The sequence below is a fragment of the Octopus sinensis genome, linkage group LG6 (genome assembly GCF_006345805.1).
Source record: "Octopus sinensis linkage group LG6, ASM634580v1, whole genome shotgun sequence".
NCBI classification, from domain to species: domain Eukaryota; kingdom Metazoa; phylum Mollusca; class Cephalopoda; order Octopoda; family Octopodidae; genus Octopus; species Octopus sinensis.
Genome location: NC_043002.1, coordinates 117,084,127 through 117,101,626, shown reverse-complemented (window position 1 = coordinate 117,101,626; position 17,500 = coordinate 117,084,127). Strand labels below are relative to the sequence as shown.

General features: G+C 35.4%; 1 protein-coding gene across 4 annotated transcripts in view; it reads left to right on the top strand.

The window, feature by feature from the left end:
- The window catches only part of LOC115212977 (neuronal acetylcholine receptor subunit alpha-3), a 224,236-nt gene that overhangs the window by 45,105 nt on the left and 161,631 nt on the right, over nucleotides 1–17,500 (top strand). For all 4 annotated transcript variants that reach the window (XM_036504284.1, XM_036504285.1, XM_029781841.2 and 1 more), the window contains 3 exons: nucleotides 6,391–6,602; nucleotides 7,845–7,954; nucleotides 10,771–11,222. In XM_036504284.1, coding sequence (XP_036360177.1) covers nucleotides 6,391–6,602; nucleotides 7,845–7,954; nucleotides 10,771–11,222 — 774 coding nt within the window. The remainder of the gene's footprint in view (nucleotides 1–6,390; nucleotides 6,603–7,844; nucleotides 7,955–10,770; nucleotides 11,223–17,500) is intronic.

The window sequence follows — 17,500 nt, the reverse complement described above, 5'->3', positions numbered from 1 at the left end:
CGTCCGTGTATACCTGCTGAATTCAAATTCTGTTGAGGTCGATTTTGCCTTCCAAAATTTCGTGGTCTACATTGCCTTTCATCCTTTCGTGGTCGATAAAATAAATACCAGTTGAACACTGGTATCGATGTAATCGACTTCATCCCTCCACCGAACCTGCTGGCCTTGTGCCAAAAGTTGAAACCATTATTATTATTATTATTGTTGTTGTTGTTTTAGTAGTAGTTGTAGTAGAAGTATGTATGTACAAATCAAGATGTGACCAACAGTTACATACTAGTATCTACTGCGTCACCAAGCGTACCTCCGTTTTTCTGGAGGATGTGAAGCTTCGGGATGCACATTTCTAGGAAATGTAGAATTGTGAGTGTATATCACGTAGTTTGCTTTGTTGTAGAATCTGTTCTGTTGTCTTTTCTTGTGTTATATTGTCGGTTATCGACTGTGTAAGAATATTCATTGTGTTATTTCACTGAGTGGTAGCTGTGTTATATTGTTTCAAGGTGATTTGTGAGTTATATTAATTTTCTTGGTTAGTAATTGTAGAATATTGATGGTATGAAGAAATTGTACTGTCGGATTTACAGTGTTATCCATAGGATGTGAAATATGGCCATTTAAGCTACTTTTGGAACTGTGTGTAAATGTGTAACTTTGGAGGCCCTTTTATAGGCTTTATGTTTTTGTGAACGTGTTTAATTATAATAAGTTATCCCAATGCTATAGAAACTATTTTCATTCTCATAGCCATTATCTGCTTATCACTATTATACGAACTTGTATTTACGTTTCGATCACTTCTATTAGATGTCTTGGTTAGCAGTCATTAAGTATCGTATCTCTACAGTTACCATTGATCTCCTTCCCAATGTGCCTCAACTGGTCTCTCCAAACCACGTTTTCTACAATTTAACCGCTGAGCTGTTTGTATTATGTTCATGGGACATAGCTGCCGGCCGACTCTATCGTATCTCACAATCCTCTCGGATATAATAGAAAGTTAGAGACTTATTTTTCAGTTTCCATTTACATTTCTCTCTTCCTATACCTCCACTCTTTTTCATGGAGATTCTACCTTCATTTAACGGCCGCGGCAGGTTTCGCTCTGTATTTCGTCCCAGGCAATACTTATTGCCCTGTCTTTCATTATCTCTCTTTCTCTGTATTCCTGCCAATTTCTCTCTCTCTCTCTCTCTCTCTCTCTCTCTCTCTCGCTCTCTCTCTCTCTCTCATGCTACATTTATGCCTCTCTGCATTCCAAGTATCATTACACCTCCTACTGACCTTACTTTATTTGCTCCTTCTCAGTTATTCAATGGTTATCAACTAGGCGGCGAGGAGCTGGCAGAAGCGTTAGCACGCCGGGCGAAATGCTTTGCGGTATTTCGTCTGCCGTTACGTTCTGAGTTCAAATTCCGCCGAGGTCGACTTTGCCTTTCATCCTTTCGAGGTCGATAAATTAAGCACCAGTTATGCACTGGGGTCGATGTAATCGACTTAATGCCTATGTCTGTCCTTGTTTGTCCCCTCTATGTTTAGCCCCTTGTGGGTAATAAAGAAATAGGTTATCAACTAGTGAACGGACAGACAATTCCAACAATTGATTGCGACCACCTTAGTGGAATTCTGTCTTATGGCATACGTATAAATTCATGTCTTTTCGTTATTGTAATCTCTCAGACTAATTCTAAAACGAACTAGGTAACGCATGTTAAATATTTGCCCAAATGCGCGCGTGTGCACGCACACACACACACACACACTTACACAAAATAGTCCTGCAACAGCCGAATATCATTACTAAATATGAATTGGAATTGACTAAAATTTATGAATCAAAAAATGTTTTTTCTTGTATCGAAACGCCTGCATATATGGACAGTATACCTCGAACTATTCTTCTTTTTACCATTCACTCACCTTACTATATAGAAGCAGAATGTGTTCCTACTATTGAAATATTCTGTACTAAACCATCTTCCTTTTCCACCATTTGCGTTTATACTCTGCATTCAATGAGAAATAGTGTAATGTTAATTGGTTTGCTCATTAAATGACAATTGAAAGAACAATGTATAGAAAACTCTAGCAGCTGGGAATAATATTATTTTGAGATTCCTATCACATGTCTTCGACAGCTGCATCCCAATTATTACTTAGGCTAGAAGCAATGCAATTCGCAAAAGCTCAAAAATTTGTATAGAATATGATTACAAAGAAACAATGAAAGAATTAAAAGGAAATTGTTTGAGTGGCATATATAGAAAACAAATTAACCTGAGGGTAACAGAGAAACTAAATTGAATGTATGAAGCCAAAATATCCAAAATCAATTTTATAAAATATCAGGAAGTGATATTTTACAAAAGAGAGCTTCAGAAATGAAACATTTACTCTGAGTAAAGAAAAAAGAAAACATATCCGAGAAGTGAAAAAGGCATACAAAAACTGCCTTATAAACAGAATTAGGCGAGAAATATTTTGTGGGTTGGGTGATTTAAAATATCTGAAGAAATATTGCTGCTAATACGTGCATATTCTCTAAGCGAGTCCATAAACAAATACATGTCGCATTCAGTAATCTGTTTAGATTTAAAAGTTTTGTATAATTTTCTATACCGGGAACAACACCATAGATTGAAACAGTGAGGAAATAAGACTGTGTGTCATTAAAGTGTCCTTAGCAACGTAAAGGAACTGTTACCTATATGGTAAATAAAGTTAATTTCGTACTGGTCTGAAACACTCTAAATACACACACACACACACACACACACACATACGAGGGAGTGCTGAAAAGTTCCTGGCTTTGGATAAAAGAAAATATTGAAGGAAAAGTTTATTATGATTTTATTCCACATATTCCTCACTCAGATTCACACACTTATTGCAGCTGCCCTTCAGTTTTTCTTAGCTCTGTAAAAGAACTCGGAAAGTTGAGCCTCCAACTCGGCCTTTCGCCAGGAACTTTTATATATATATATATATATATATATATATGTATATACGTACATACATACATATATATATATATATATATATATATATATGTATGTACGTATATACATATATATATATATATATATATATATATATATATATATATATATATATATGTATATACGTACATACATACATATATATATATATATATATATATATATATATATATTATATATATATATATATTATATATATATATATATGTATATATAAGCTAAAGACCAAATAAAGTAATCAGAAGACTCTCTACAATTTTCAGAATAGCTAATTATGTTATGCATGTTGCATCTGGAAAGCATTAAATATATATATATATTTATATCTATCTATCTATCTATCTATATATATATATATATATATATATATATATATATATATATATATATAATTACATGGGGAAAATGTTTCTTATTGATTTTGAAACTAATGTCTGGCTATTTTGTTTTCAAGTTTGAGGAATACATAGTTAATTCATACAAAAATAGCGTAATATTCAAGTACCAAAATCTATGTAAGTAAAAATCGTGATGAATGTAAGAATTATAAATAAACGCTAGTAGCCAAATTATAATCAAACATAAACGGTAAAATATATAATTTAAATGGCGAGATATTTAATGCAACATATCTGAGGAAAAGGAATTCAGTAACCGTATTATCCGGTAGGGAAGAAGATAAATGCAAAGTACTTTCTGCACTATAAATGTTGACCAAGCAATGAAATATTTACTATGTTCAATCTTCGATTGAACATAACAGACCTATTCATTCCTATCTCCATATATTCTAGCATGCGTATATGGACATATTTCCGTGTCATTGTAATTCTTTGCTCATTCAATACACGCATTAATTGTGTCAATAATCTTTTATGAGCATCTTTAACTTTTCATTGACAATAGTAATCGGTAAATAAGAATTTCTGAAAGTATATTCTATGCTGCTGTATTTTAAACGGGAAGGAAAACGTTGAATATGTGTACTTTGTCTTTGCAACAGTCTGCTTAATTCACACACACACACACACACACGCGCGCACACGCACACACACACGCGCGCACACGCACACACACACATGCACACACACACATGCACACACACACACGCACACAAACACACACACACACACACACGCACACTCACACACACACACACACTCACACACACACATACACACGCATATATACTCTTTGATATGAACTAATCACAAACTGTTGTAATGTTTAGCTATCATGCAGTCTTTAACGTCTCAATGTACCAGAAGATAGAGAATATTTCGGCTCTGTTCTTTAGGATTGGGATATCTTTATCAAAAACATGGAGTTTGGACCGTTTCTAAAGGCTTGCACCTTATCTAAGAACACTTCCCACCCAATGCTGCTAGATTTCTCTGTTTCTCTCAATTCAACATATGCTTTGCAAGAGCTGCATTGTTCTCCTGACAGTTACGACGGAATTTCTAAGCCGTTGATTATGCTTATATTGTAAATTCACTGTTCAATCTCTACGGGATGTGACAGAATTCTACTTGTGAGTTATCTTGATGCTAATGAAATATGACACCAGGTGGCTCAACTATATGTGGTACTACAACTGTTTACAATATTGACACTATTAAGTCCAATGTTAATATTAAATTTTACAGTCATTATAATGCTTTTAGTATCATTATAAAACCAAGATCATCGGTATCAACAACAAGTATCTCAACTGCTTACAAGATTAAGGAACAAATAATACAATTGACTCCAAACAGCTTCGATTTTCGTCATACAGCACCCAGTGTAACCATGTTTCTTGGTATGTCAACTTGACCAGAAACTAGCTTTTTCAATTTCTTATCAACTGTTTATTATTTAGAATGCACGTAGATATCTGTATATTGTGTGAGCATTGGATATTGTTTAAATCTGCTTCCTTGTCCTCATGTTCTTTGTTTCATTGTTGGTATGTATATATATTTAGAAAGCAAACGGTTATCAGCAGGCAAAAGTGTTATTTTTATGAATTTTTCATAATCGATAGTTTCATAATTAGAGAAATAAAACGCCACTGGTTAGAAATCTACCTCACTGCTCACCATCTCCCGCTTGCAATGGAGTCTGGCGATTCCGACGGTATCTGTCAACATTCTCTGCATAAGAAATGTCATATACCTTCTGCATACACATTCTCCAGCGCGCTGTGATATACTGGTATTCTTGACGTACCGTATTAGGACTTTGGTAATTACATCATCTAAGCAATATACTAGGCCTCCATCTCGCCTTTTTTTGGCATTTGATCCACCTCATATTTAGGTTCCTCCTCCTTTCTATGTTAGTTTGTCTTTCATCTTTCCGGTAGTTATTTACTTAATTCCAGCTAATATTGCGTCCCCAGAGTATTCTTCAAATTTTTTCTTTCTCGCTCCGAAGTAAATTCCTCGAGCTAAACAAGACCCCTGCCCATGACTAAACATGACTAAACATGACCCCTGCCCATTTACAGAGCTCACTATTTGAAGCAATATCCACAAGACTTTTTCACTAATGTTGTCATGTTTATATGTGAGAGCTTCTCCTTTCGTTGTTACTGTGTCGAGTACGGTATTAAAGTCACCTTCGGAGTTGAAAAGTTCGCATTCTTTTTCTGAAATGTCTACGTATTCATTTGAAGTATTTACATCTATATTATTTCCCCCCTTATTTGACGTTTGCAGAAATATTTCAGTATTTCCTTTGGTGGGCATATCATTCATACTATGTCAAAATATTACTAAAATTATGACAAATATTACGACAAACCAAGGGAAAGATGTTTTAGAATAGCGTTTTTTTTACTCCAAAAAGGCAAACAATAGAAAGAATGGGTCATCAAAAATGGATCGTTTCCAAGTTAGTAATTCTTATTTTGGAAATAGAAATAACAGGATGACAGCATAAAAGACAACAATGATAATGACCAAGATTCCTTTATTTGCAAGAAGGGCAACGATAAAGCAGAATTACAAAGACACAGGAAAAAGGTGGAGATTCCCAAAAAGGGTGCCAAAATTAATAAGAAACGTTTCAGTACTGGAACAAACACTTAGATCCAGTCGATATTAATTTTGACTACCAGAGGCATATAGTATGCATTAGTATAATTAGTATAGTAAGCTGAAAGTAGCCCTATTTACAGACAAGTCCTATTAATATTTATGCTTTTACATGATATATTAATGTATACGTTTACACTTGTCGGAAATTCAATGAGTCATTGACACACATTCTGAAACCCACTTTTGAAATACTCATTCTGAAAGAAGATTGTTTTGATAATGAAGGACAATAACAGAATATTTTGCTGATATATTTTGTGTAACTGACTGGTCTTATTTTCTTGTCACATTTTCTTTCATTTCAGTGTCAGCCGCTTTCAATCATAACCTGCCTGTCTCTGAGGAGAAGCTCCTGGTGAAGCGCCTGCTAGATCGGTATGCCCGACTAGGAAAGATAGGCAGGCCCGTGCTCAACACATCGGAGACCGTCACCGTCAACTTTGACCTCAGCCTCATTCAGATTGTCGATGTAGATGAAAAAAATCAAGTACTAGTGACAAATATCTGGTATAACTATGTACGTAATATAAGAAAAATTCTCTATATTTTGTTCCTGAATGAATGTAATTTGCAATTTGAAGACTATATTAAATAATGATTCAATTATTATCATCTAATTTTGCTAGTTTCTTCTTTCCCATTACACTTCAAGTGTAGAATTTAAGAAAAACTAACTTTAGTTCGATTTCCAACTTAAATAGACCATAACTTATTACATGTTTATTGAGTTTGGTTCTCAATGGAATTATATAATCATCATCAGCAAATGCAATTATTCAACAACACAATATAATTTCTAAGTGTAAAACAAATGGAAGGTTGGCTTCTATCTTAGTAAAACGTTTGTATATAATTTCAATAAGTAAATGGATGCCATCAAATTAAATTACGGAGCATTAAAAAGGCTAAACAAAAAGTAATATATATGATGAGAAGAATATATTAATATATTATTTTCCCGGCAAGTACAGGAAACAGCTCCGGACAGGTTTCTGCTGTTTTGAGCATCTTATATCAATAGTGTTTTAAAATATTAGAGAACCATCTCTTTAGAAACTTTACAAAATGATGTGATAAGGTACACTAATCAATAAATTATTCAAATGTTGTAGAGTCAGTGGAACCTTGCGCATTTATGAAATAAATTATTGTCATAGTGAAATCCATATTTACCTTTTATACTCGGTGTTGTAGTAAATACCATCAGGCGCTAAGTAAATTATAGCAGTGGAACGAATCGTGGCTGCATCAACTATTGTACAAATAAAATATAATATATGGATTTATACCTTTTGAGTATAGATCCATAGAGACTTCGATCATAAGTGTGTAGATAACGTCATTAAAAAATGATACCTGATACTGTGTAAGGATATGCTATTCCAATATTCTTAGTTAGTCTATATATAATTGCTGATGCGTAATGAAGCACCATTTTGACTATGACAGACCTTTACAAAAACTATATATTTTCACATATCTTCGTATATTTTCAAATATTGCTGGCAATGTAGATCGATATGTATTGCCAGTTATGTTGAAAAACAGTGTTTTGACGCAAATATTTTCACGTAAGCTTCATGTGAACATTGCATAGCCGTAACATTTTCTAATATTAGTTTATGAAAATAGATATTATCCTTAATATATTGTTTTTTAGAGTTGATAAAAGAAAAAATTAAAAAGTAATGAATTTTTAAAAACAAACCATATTTTAACAGTGAACTTGTTTTTAATGGCTAATTTTTTAATTTGGCAGGTTTGGACGGACCATCTTTTGAAATGGGATCCAGAAGAACATGGCAATATTTCAAACATCCGCGTTCCATCTGACAGAATCTGGCTACCCGACATCTTATTATACAACTTGTAAGTGCTTCTCATAGCTTATACATGCACATAAATATACTAAATGTATATATATATATATATATATATATATATATAATAATATATATATATATATATATATATATATATATATATATATACATACATACATACATACATACATATACATACATACATACACACATATATGTATACATATCCATTCATCCATCCATACATACATACACATACGCACACACACACACACACATATTATGACTGCTTTGTATATACAAGTTGTGTCGTCTATGATATTGTCTGAGGAAACCTATTACGTCTTCTTTGAGCAATAGCGAACAAATTATTATTTCACCCACCTTTTTCTCACATAAACACACTTAGAAAGACTGTGTTTACATTCTAAATATATTTTCCTTCAGAACCAGATTTTCCAATATATTTCATCTCTCTGGTTCACGCTGCATTATGCAAAAGACGTATATATCATTCAATTTATGAAAAGCTGTCATGAAGGGCAGCCTCTACTGGACTGGTAAACGTTACATCATGTCAGACGTCGATGGTTATGTATTTCCAATCCAAGAACAGGAGATTGCTACGAAATATCTAGTCAACAAAAGAGACAATGAAGTATTTGGGGTTCCACGATGCAACCGAAAATGTAGATTATGCAATGTTTCTGTGGAAGACATCGCACTTGTGATCAGAATCTATCGATAAATATCTTCAAGGCACTACTCGATGTTGTTTCCAAAACAGTATGCAATACCATTCGAAAAAAGACTCTCCTGGAATTAATATAGAGAATATCCCTGTCCTTGAAAAGATAAGCAAACATCAACGAAATGAAAGTTAGTGGAACATTGTCATCAAAACTTTTGTAAACATAACAGACCGGATACTCTGTCTGGGACAGACAAGAAAAGTATGTAGCAGCCCAGAGGTCAGCTGCCCAGCTGATGCGAATGTCTAGGATACTTACGGTCAACTAATTCGAAACTCCAGTTTATACATCCAGATTATGGACTCACATTTATATCAATACTGATTGCTGCATTTGGTTTTCTGAGAAAATGCCTGCGTGAAAATTTGGATAAGCTAGGACTTTCAGAAAGAGAAATCAACCAGCAACTTCGCACATTACAAATGCAATTTTTAACCGATGCAGTAAAAATATGTAAGGCCTTTCACAAGTTTAAAATGTGCATTTATCTACACACACGCGCGCGCATGCGCATGTGTACTTTCTCTCTTGTGTCTGTTTTTAGTTCTTGGATAGCTTCCTCTTAGGAAGGGGCTGATTTCTAACAAGAACAGAGATACAAAACTTCATCGTTGAAATGTAGATAACGAAGATAAATGCACATTTTCAACTTGTGAAAGGCCTTGCATATTTTGACTGCCCCGGTTAAAAAAGAAACATATATATATATAGTAAATCCCCCAAAAGAACAACAAACACAAAAAAACAACATCGCGAGGATGTGGTACATGTAAAGTATTAGCAGACGCTCAGGAGAGGAAAGAAAGATGGTTTAACGTTTTGAGCAATGCTCTTCTTCAGAAACAGAGGAAAGTCCAATAGAAAGGAAGACGGAAGGAGAAAATCGCCAACGATCCAAACGTGGTTACATTTTGAAATATATATGTGCATACATACATAGATATACATAGATACATAATACACATAAACATACGCACACATACATGAATGTATTAAAGTATGAGTATTACTTTATTACTTTCTCAGTGATCATAGTATCACATTTTCAGCATTTGTCAGGCAACGTAAGCAATTATCTTTTATCTTTGACCTGTTTCAGTCATTGGATTGCGGCCATGATGGAGCACCGCCTTGAAGAGCTTTTAGTAGCATGAATTGACCCCAGTATTCCTTTTTTGTTTGTTTATGCCTGGCACTTATTCTGTCGGTCTCTTTTGCCGATTTTGTGATTGCTTATGGACACCTGCTTGTATTAGGCTTCTACTAAAGCAATTAAAAGCATAACATATTATTTACATTGTTTCTTGTTTCTTACCTCGACCCCTTAAAATATAGGGCCTGTTAAGCATATTGAAAAGAAAGCAAGAATCGGGATCCTACGTCGTAAACTATAAAATAATTTCATTTGAATGTTACTTGACAACTGTTTGTAAAATTAATTTTTTCAGGAAGTGCACGGGTGCCAAACGATATTTGCAAGTCTCCAACATACTGGATATCTATTGAAATACAATGTTGGATCGTACAATATAAATAGGTTGTCAGACATGTCCTTAGATGCATTATGATTCTCACATTTATAGAATGATTAAATATCAGGCTTTCGAGTACATCCTGGTACTCGAAATCCATTTCATTATATATATATTTAGTGCTGTTGCAACCATTTTTTTAACAAATGTCAAAATGATTAAAACACAAAACGAAAGTAGTTCATGTTTTTAATATTTAGTATAGAGCAACACCATTTATTAGTAATTTAAATTGATTCTTCTTTCAGTACTGTGCTGTATAAAATATTTTATGTGGTTACAAACATTCAAATTAATAAGTTTACATTATGACTCAGATATTCTTATTTTTGTAAAGCATTGAAGAAAAGTATACTAGTCAGTATACAAGTCACTATATACCTAAAATACTGCCCTATTGATATATTTAGACAAATTCACTTTTCTTACTTGGTGGCTTTTTATGTTCCACATCATAGTCGTATAGATATAATTTGATTCGTGTTACTTGTAAATGAATTCATTTCCATAAATAAAATATATAAAAAATATTACTTAATAAATTCTTATCTTTTATTATATCATTTTTCTAATTGCAGTGCTGATACTCGTTTGAAAGAACAACGGGAGGCTTTGGTCGTGGTTAACTATACTGGCGGTACTCTTTGGATGCCTCAAGCGATTCTTAAAAGCTCTTGTTTCTTCGACATCACCTTTTTTCCGTTTGACGACCAAGAGTGTAAGCTCAAATTTGGTTCGTGGACATATGACGGATTCAAGGTGGACGTGGTGTTTCGCTCTGCTCCGAAAATGGATTTAAACGATTATATGTTAAGTAATGAGTGGGATATCATGGAAAATGTCGCGGTGAGGAATGTGCGAAAGTATGCGTGTTGCCCAGAGCCCTATCCCGATTTAACTTTTCGACTTCGACTACGAAGAAAAGTAGCTTTTTACAGTTTTATCCTCATCCTCCCCTGTGCTCTTTTATCTTTGTTAACGTTGGTTATCTTCTGGGTTCCACCAGAATCTCCAGCTAAACTTCAGTTAGGTAAGTAGAATTTTATTATTACAGTTTAAGTATTTTCAAGGTCTGCATATAAATAAATGTTATTGATACAAATTTATTATAATAATGGGCGATGATAAATAAAATTTAAACGAATTTGAAGGAACATCTCGTGTAAAGAAGAAATTTATACTCTTACAAAGATATCGATTGACTAGTGCAAGTTAGCTAGTCATATAAATGTTTTGGATCCCTATTGATTCTATTTCTCTTAGAGCATAGTCTTTATTTCCATTTGTTGCAAGCATACATACATATTTACATATATTGTGTCGAAATCAATCGAGTCAGAATAGGAGACTATTCCATCTTTTGTGTAATGAGTACTTTCCCCAAAAGTTTTGAACTTACAAACCTAGTAAAAGACAAGAAAAAGAAAGAAAAACCGCAACACTGGTAAATTACAAAAACAAACCAAAACAATACTAAAAATATTGGTTGGCTTCATTGGATAAATGGGAAGAAGCGTTCGTTCGGCGAAGAAAATTGGAGTAATCAGGCGGTAAATTTAAACTGGTGAATGACACATGAATTACTAATACATACATTATGGTAAAGCAGGGAATAGTTCAGCCATTGATCGTGCAAAACTATCAAGATAAATCTCAGAGGATTTTTTAAACTGAACCAAGAACTTCGCTTATCCTACAAAAATGTACAGGATACTCGCTCAGTTAATGACTCGAAGATGATAAGTATTTACATTTCACTGCGAAGCAAATTTGCAGCGAGTTACGTTCTTTGAAAAGAACGATAGAGCTCTACTGAGCAGATCTGGTTATCAAAATATGCTCAACAGATAACGGCATCAACAGGCAAGTAGAATGTGCTCTAGAGAAAACTACTAAAAACATGGACCACGGACAAAACAAAATCGATAACAATAACACAGCTATGAAATAGAATACCGCCGCTACAAAGTCATACGAAAAATAGAATGCATGCAAAATACAAACTGCTCAGAACACAACTTACAGCAAAATTTAATGAGAACTTCTAAATATAAGGAGAACATACATCTTCAAGCTACTAAAAGAAAATGATTCGAACAGGAGTCAATAGAAAACTCATTGACTTGATGTTATCTGTGGTCTATCAAGTTACTAAAGAACACCTAGCACAAAATGAAACCCCCAGAGTTTGGACATTGGATGTTTTGCTGTATTGTGTTGCATAAATCATTCAAGTATTTGGAGATCTCTCTAAATGATAACACAACCGAAGTATGTCACCTATTTACTGAAAAACGGGACAAACTACGGAGAAACATTGTGCAACTGGTTGCTATGATTAGGTGCAAAGTGAATAATGCATTCACAAATCCCTAGTTACGAGTTTATGAAGGTTACCTAAAATGTACGTTAAGAGCCGACAAAAGACATTGAGCGTTAGAGAACTATTTGACCGAATCATTTGACCGAATCAACTATAAGCGTGTGATACGCTGGTACACAAATTCATGTGAAGACAACGAAATCGTGCTTTCAACACGTGTACTATAGAGGCAAGCAGATTTGTTTTAGATCAATCTAAGCATATTCACACGTAAACCTACAAAAAGGCACACATTAATTAACTCAAGTATTCATAACAGTCCGTGAATCTGTCTGTCTTTTTGTCTGCCTATCTATCAATCTATCTATCTACCTACCTACCTACCTACCTACCTACCTACCTACCTACCTACCTACCTACCTACCTACCTACTTACCTACCTACCTACCTACCTACCTACCTACTTACCTACCTACCTACATACCTACCTACCTACCTACCTATCTACCTACCTACCTACCTACCTACCTACTACCTACCTATCTATCTATCTATCTATCTATCTATCTATCTATCTATCTATCTATCTATCTATCTATCTATCTGTATTCATACATTCATTCATATGTATGCGTATGTATATATATGTATGTATGTATATATATATATATATATATTATATATATATATATATATATATATACATATATATATATTTATATTTATTTATATATATATATTATATATATATACATATATATATATACTGGTACACCGGCGATTATAATTAATTTTATTGTATCGCATTTATCTTTGTTTATATATATATATATATATATTATATATATATTATATATATATATATATATATGTATAACGGGAAGCTTTATGAAAATAGACAAAAGACGAAGGCAGGTGGAAAACAAACGAACAATTGTATTAGCATGGCGCTCAGGAAATATAAATAAAACAAGTCTTTAACGTTTCGAGCCTACGCTCTTCAACAGAAAGATACACAGAGAGAAAAAAAACACAGAAAGAAGGAGAGAAAAAAAATGCGTGCAGTAGCTAACGAATCAACATGGCGATCTGATTTCGGCCAGAGGTCAAAGATCAAACATGAGACGCGAGAGCGAAATAAGGGGAGATAATAGGGTTGATAATAGGGTTGAAGGACCAGCTAATAGTGCGTAGGATGGGTCTGGACGTGTGTATGTATAGGGTTGGTGTATGTATTAGTATGTATAAGGGTGTGTATGTGTGTGTGTGTGTGTGTATGAGAGAGTATTAGTGCGTAGGATTGGTCTGGACGTGCGTATGTATGGGGTTGGTGTATGTATTAGTATGTATTAGTATGTATTAGTACGTATTAGTATGTATAAGTGTGTGTGTGTGTGTGTATGAGAGAGTATAAGTGCGTATGAGGACGTGTGTATGTATAGGGTTGGTGTATGTATTAGTATGTATTAGTATGTATTAGTATGTATTAGTACGTATTAGTATGTATTAGTTGGTGTATGTATTAGTATGGCACATCATATATGATGTGATGTGTAAAGTCGTGTGGTGTAGTGAGGAGAAGAGGGGGAGGGGAGAAGAGGGGGCGAGAAGGGGAGGGGAAGAAGAGGGGGAGGAGAGGGGGAAGAGGAGAGGATGGGGAGAGAGAGGAGGGGGAAAAGAAAGGGGAGGAGGGGGAGGAGGAGGAAAGAGGGAGAGGGGAGAGAGAAGGGGAGTGAGGGAGTGAAGGAGCAGAGGGAAGGGGAAGAGGGAAGGAGGGAGGGAGAAAGAGGAAGAAGGAAGGGGAGTAGGGTGAAGGATGAAGGACTGAAGAAGTAGGGGTCGGGGGGGGAAACGATAGGTGAGGAGGGGGGAGAGGGGGGTTAGATGAGGAGGGGGGAGAGTTGAGACCAAATGGCGTATAAGAGCGAAGAGAGAAGATTAATTCCTGTTCACGGCGCAAACGGGAATCCGGATGGCCTCTGTGTAAGGACAAACCGAACACAGATAGGTGTTGCAAGGAGTGACCGGTGGAGCGGAAATGGCGTGAGACCGGTGTGTCGTTCGCAAGTGGATGTCACGAAGGTGTTCCGCGAACCGTCAGCCAAGCGGCGTCCCGTTTGTCCGATGTACAAGGAATTGCAGAGAGAGCAAGAGATGCAATAGATAATATTGCTGGAGGTGCAGGTGAAGGAGTGGATGATGGGATAGGGTCGATGGTGGGTGCTAGTGAGGCGGGTGGTGTTGGAGAGGTAAGGGCAAGTGCGGCAACGTGGGCGGGAGCAGGGGAACGAGCCGGGTTGGGAGGTAGGGTCAGGGAAGGAGCTATGGACCAAAAGGTCTCGAAGGTTGTGGGCTCGTTTGAAAGAGGGGAGGGGTCGGTTAGGGAAGAGGTGTGAAGTGGACGGGTCGGACTGGAGATGACGGAAAGCTCGAAGAATGGTGCGTTGGAGACGTAGGGTCGTGGGGTGGTAAGGGAGGGGAAAAGGGAGGCGGGAGACTACAGGGCGGGTTCGGATATACATATATATATATATGTCTGTATACCAACGTCGTACGAGACCCGGATTGTAACACTGAAGCAACACATCTCGGAAACCAAAAGGGGCGACAGCTATCTTAGTTATGTTTCTCTGCACGAAATACAGGATAGTTAATAAGAGAGAGGTGAGAGACGTAAAATGAGAGTTGACTCTAATATTTCTACAAGAAACACAGTAAATAATAAAAACTAGAGCAGTTAAATAAGAAGATTGTACGGGGTACTTGAGGCGAAAAATTCAAGTAATAGAGAGATTAAAATATACACAACCTGGCATGAAGTATCGAGAGGTTTGTAACATCTCACCTTGAAACTTATTTCAATGCAAATGAAAGAAAAGAAACTCCCATTACCAACCACAAAAGACAAAAATAATCAGTTGAAATAAATATAGTCTATCCAAAATCAAAACTGAAGACATTATCCACATTATTGTAAAGCGAAGAAACAATGAAAAGGAATTCATGGCGACGATTGATTAACAGAATACTGATGCTGGCCTGCATCAGAGACGGCTCGATTGGTCTTTTGGCCTTACACTCAATTCCGACGACCGAATTTGCACGTCAGAAGCATGCATACATACATATATACATACATACATATATATTTATACATACATAGGTGCAGACATACATATATGCTTGCATGCATACATGCATACATACATTCATGCATGCTTGTACTACAATCAGGTCGATATTAAGACGGATGTAATTATGTCTCTCTCTGAAAGCAACATACTGTGTTATGGTAAGGCTGAGCAACCAAATGTAGGCAAGGTTATATAGAAATATTACTAAATATCTAGAAAGTACATATACTGTGGCATTCAAATATTTATCGACAAATTAAACAAGCGACGCTACAGACAAATTGTTGCACAGGTACATTTATAGCATTGAATCTCTCTTACAAAAAGCTAACTGAAGATATGAATAACCTTCAATTTAATAGTGATAAAAATTTGTCTGAACTAAAGAACATTATCCCATATATATATGCGCGTGTACATTCACGCACACGCGCGCACACACACACACACACACACACACACACACACACACACACACACACCACACACACACACACACACACACATACACACACATTGTCGACAATGTGCTTAAAAATATAACTTAATAATGAACGGACAAAATCACATTGGCTAAAAGTTTCCTTTAAGTCATTCGTGACTGGAATCAAAGTATACACTAAAATCTGAAATATCAAACATCCTGGATTAACCAAACTAAACGTTTTATCAAATATAAACTGATGCATATGATTGAATGATCCGTTTGAACACAACTTTACTATCTTTTCGTAAACAAATAGAGATACGTAAAAGAATAATAACTTTAATGCCAACAGGGATGTACATGCCGTAGCACGCCTGAACAGTCGTAGGCTAACTTATGCCTACTCAGCGACAATTCATCTGCATTTCAAAGCTTAGCTGAGAAATCAGAGGATACCGAAATGTGTTTAACACCCTGTAAGTTATTTGGGATCCTATTAGCATAGTGTTGAACGAAAAAATAAGAAGGATAAAAACAGCATATAATTTTGAACTTTTGAAAAACAGGCCAATCAAATCAATGGAAATCAATCAATCATTCATTCAATCAGTCAACCAATCAATATGTGTTTGTGTGTGTGTGTCCAGATATACTTGTCGGCCATCACATTGTTCATTCAACGGAAACAGCTGAGTTCCATGATTGAAAATACAAACACCTTGAACCAGTGTAGGCCAGTCACATAAAAATATGTTTTCATACTTATGAAACGCAATACAGATGGTACATTCGCGAAACTTCAGGAACATACAAAACTGAAATTAGAAACCAAGTTTGTAGACAAAAGTTACTAAAATTATTAAGTGGAGTAGGTTTTCAAGAGGAAATATTTTAGGGTGACAGCTTATGCATATCTTTCATCCTGCCAGTGGACCCCTTGTCATCCCCCTAAAGGAAAAGCAAAGTCTGGATGATAGGATCTTCACAAAGGAAGAACGTTTGTAGACCAAACAAATATGGATATTAATAGCTTATCTATCTTCTCCATCTCCATTGAATGAATGTTACAGGTACCTCAGAATTGAGAAGAATATAGCGTATGTTGATGGAGTGAGCGAAGCTAGAATGACAAACTAGCACTTTAGCAAACTTTGAATATTACAGAAGTCAGAGTTGTTCACATTCAATAAAAGCATATCCCACAATACTTTCACTGTACTGGAGTTTATATCAACATACATAGAAACTTGAAGAAATACACAACTTGAATGCTAACAACTACCGGTAACTTCCACACCAACTGTCAGGATCTACATTAAAAGTGAAGATGGAGGAAGAGGCTAAATATGACCCCTGATGGTATTTGAGGGCCGCGACTATCATTTAGACAACGCCTGGTGAATAGTAGAGAGAGAAGTGTACTT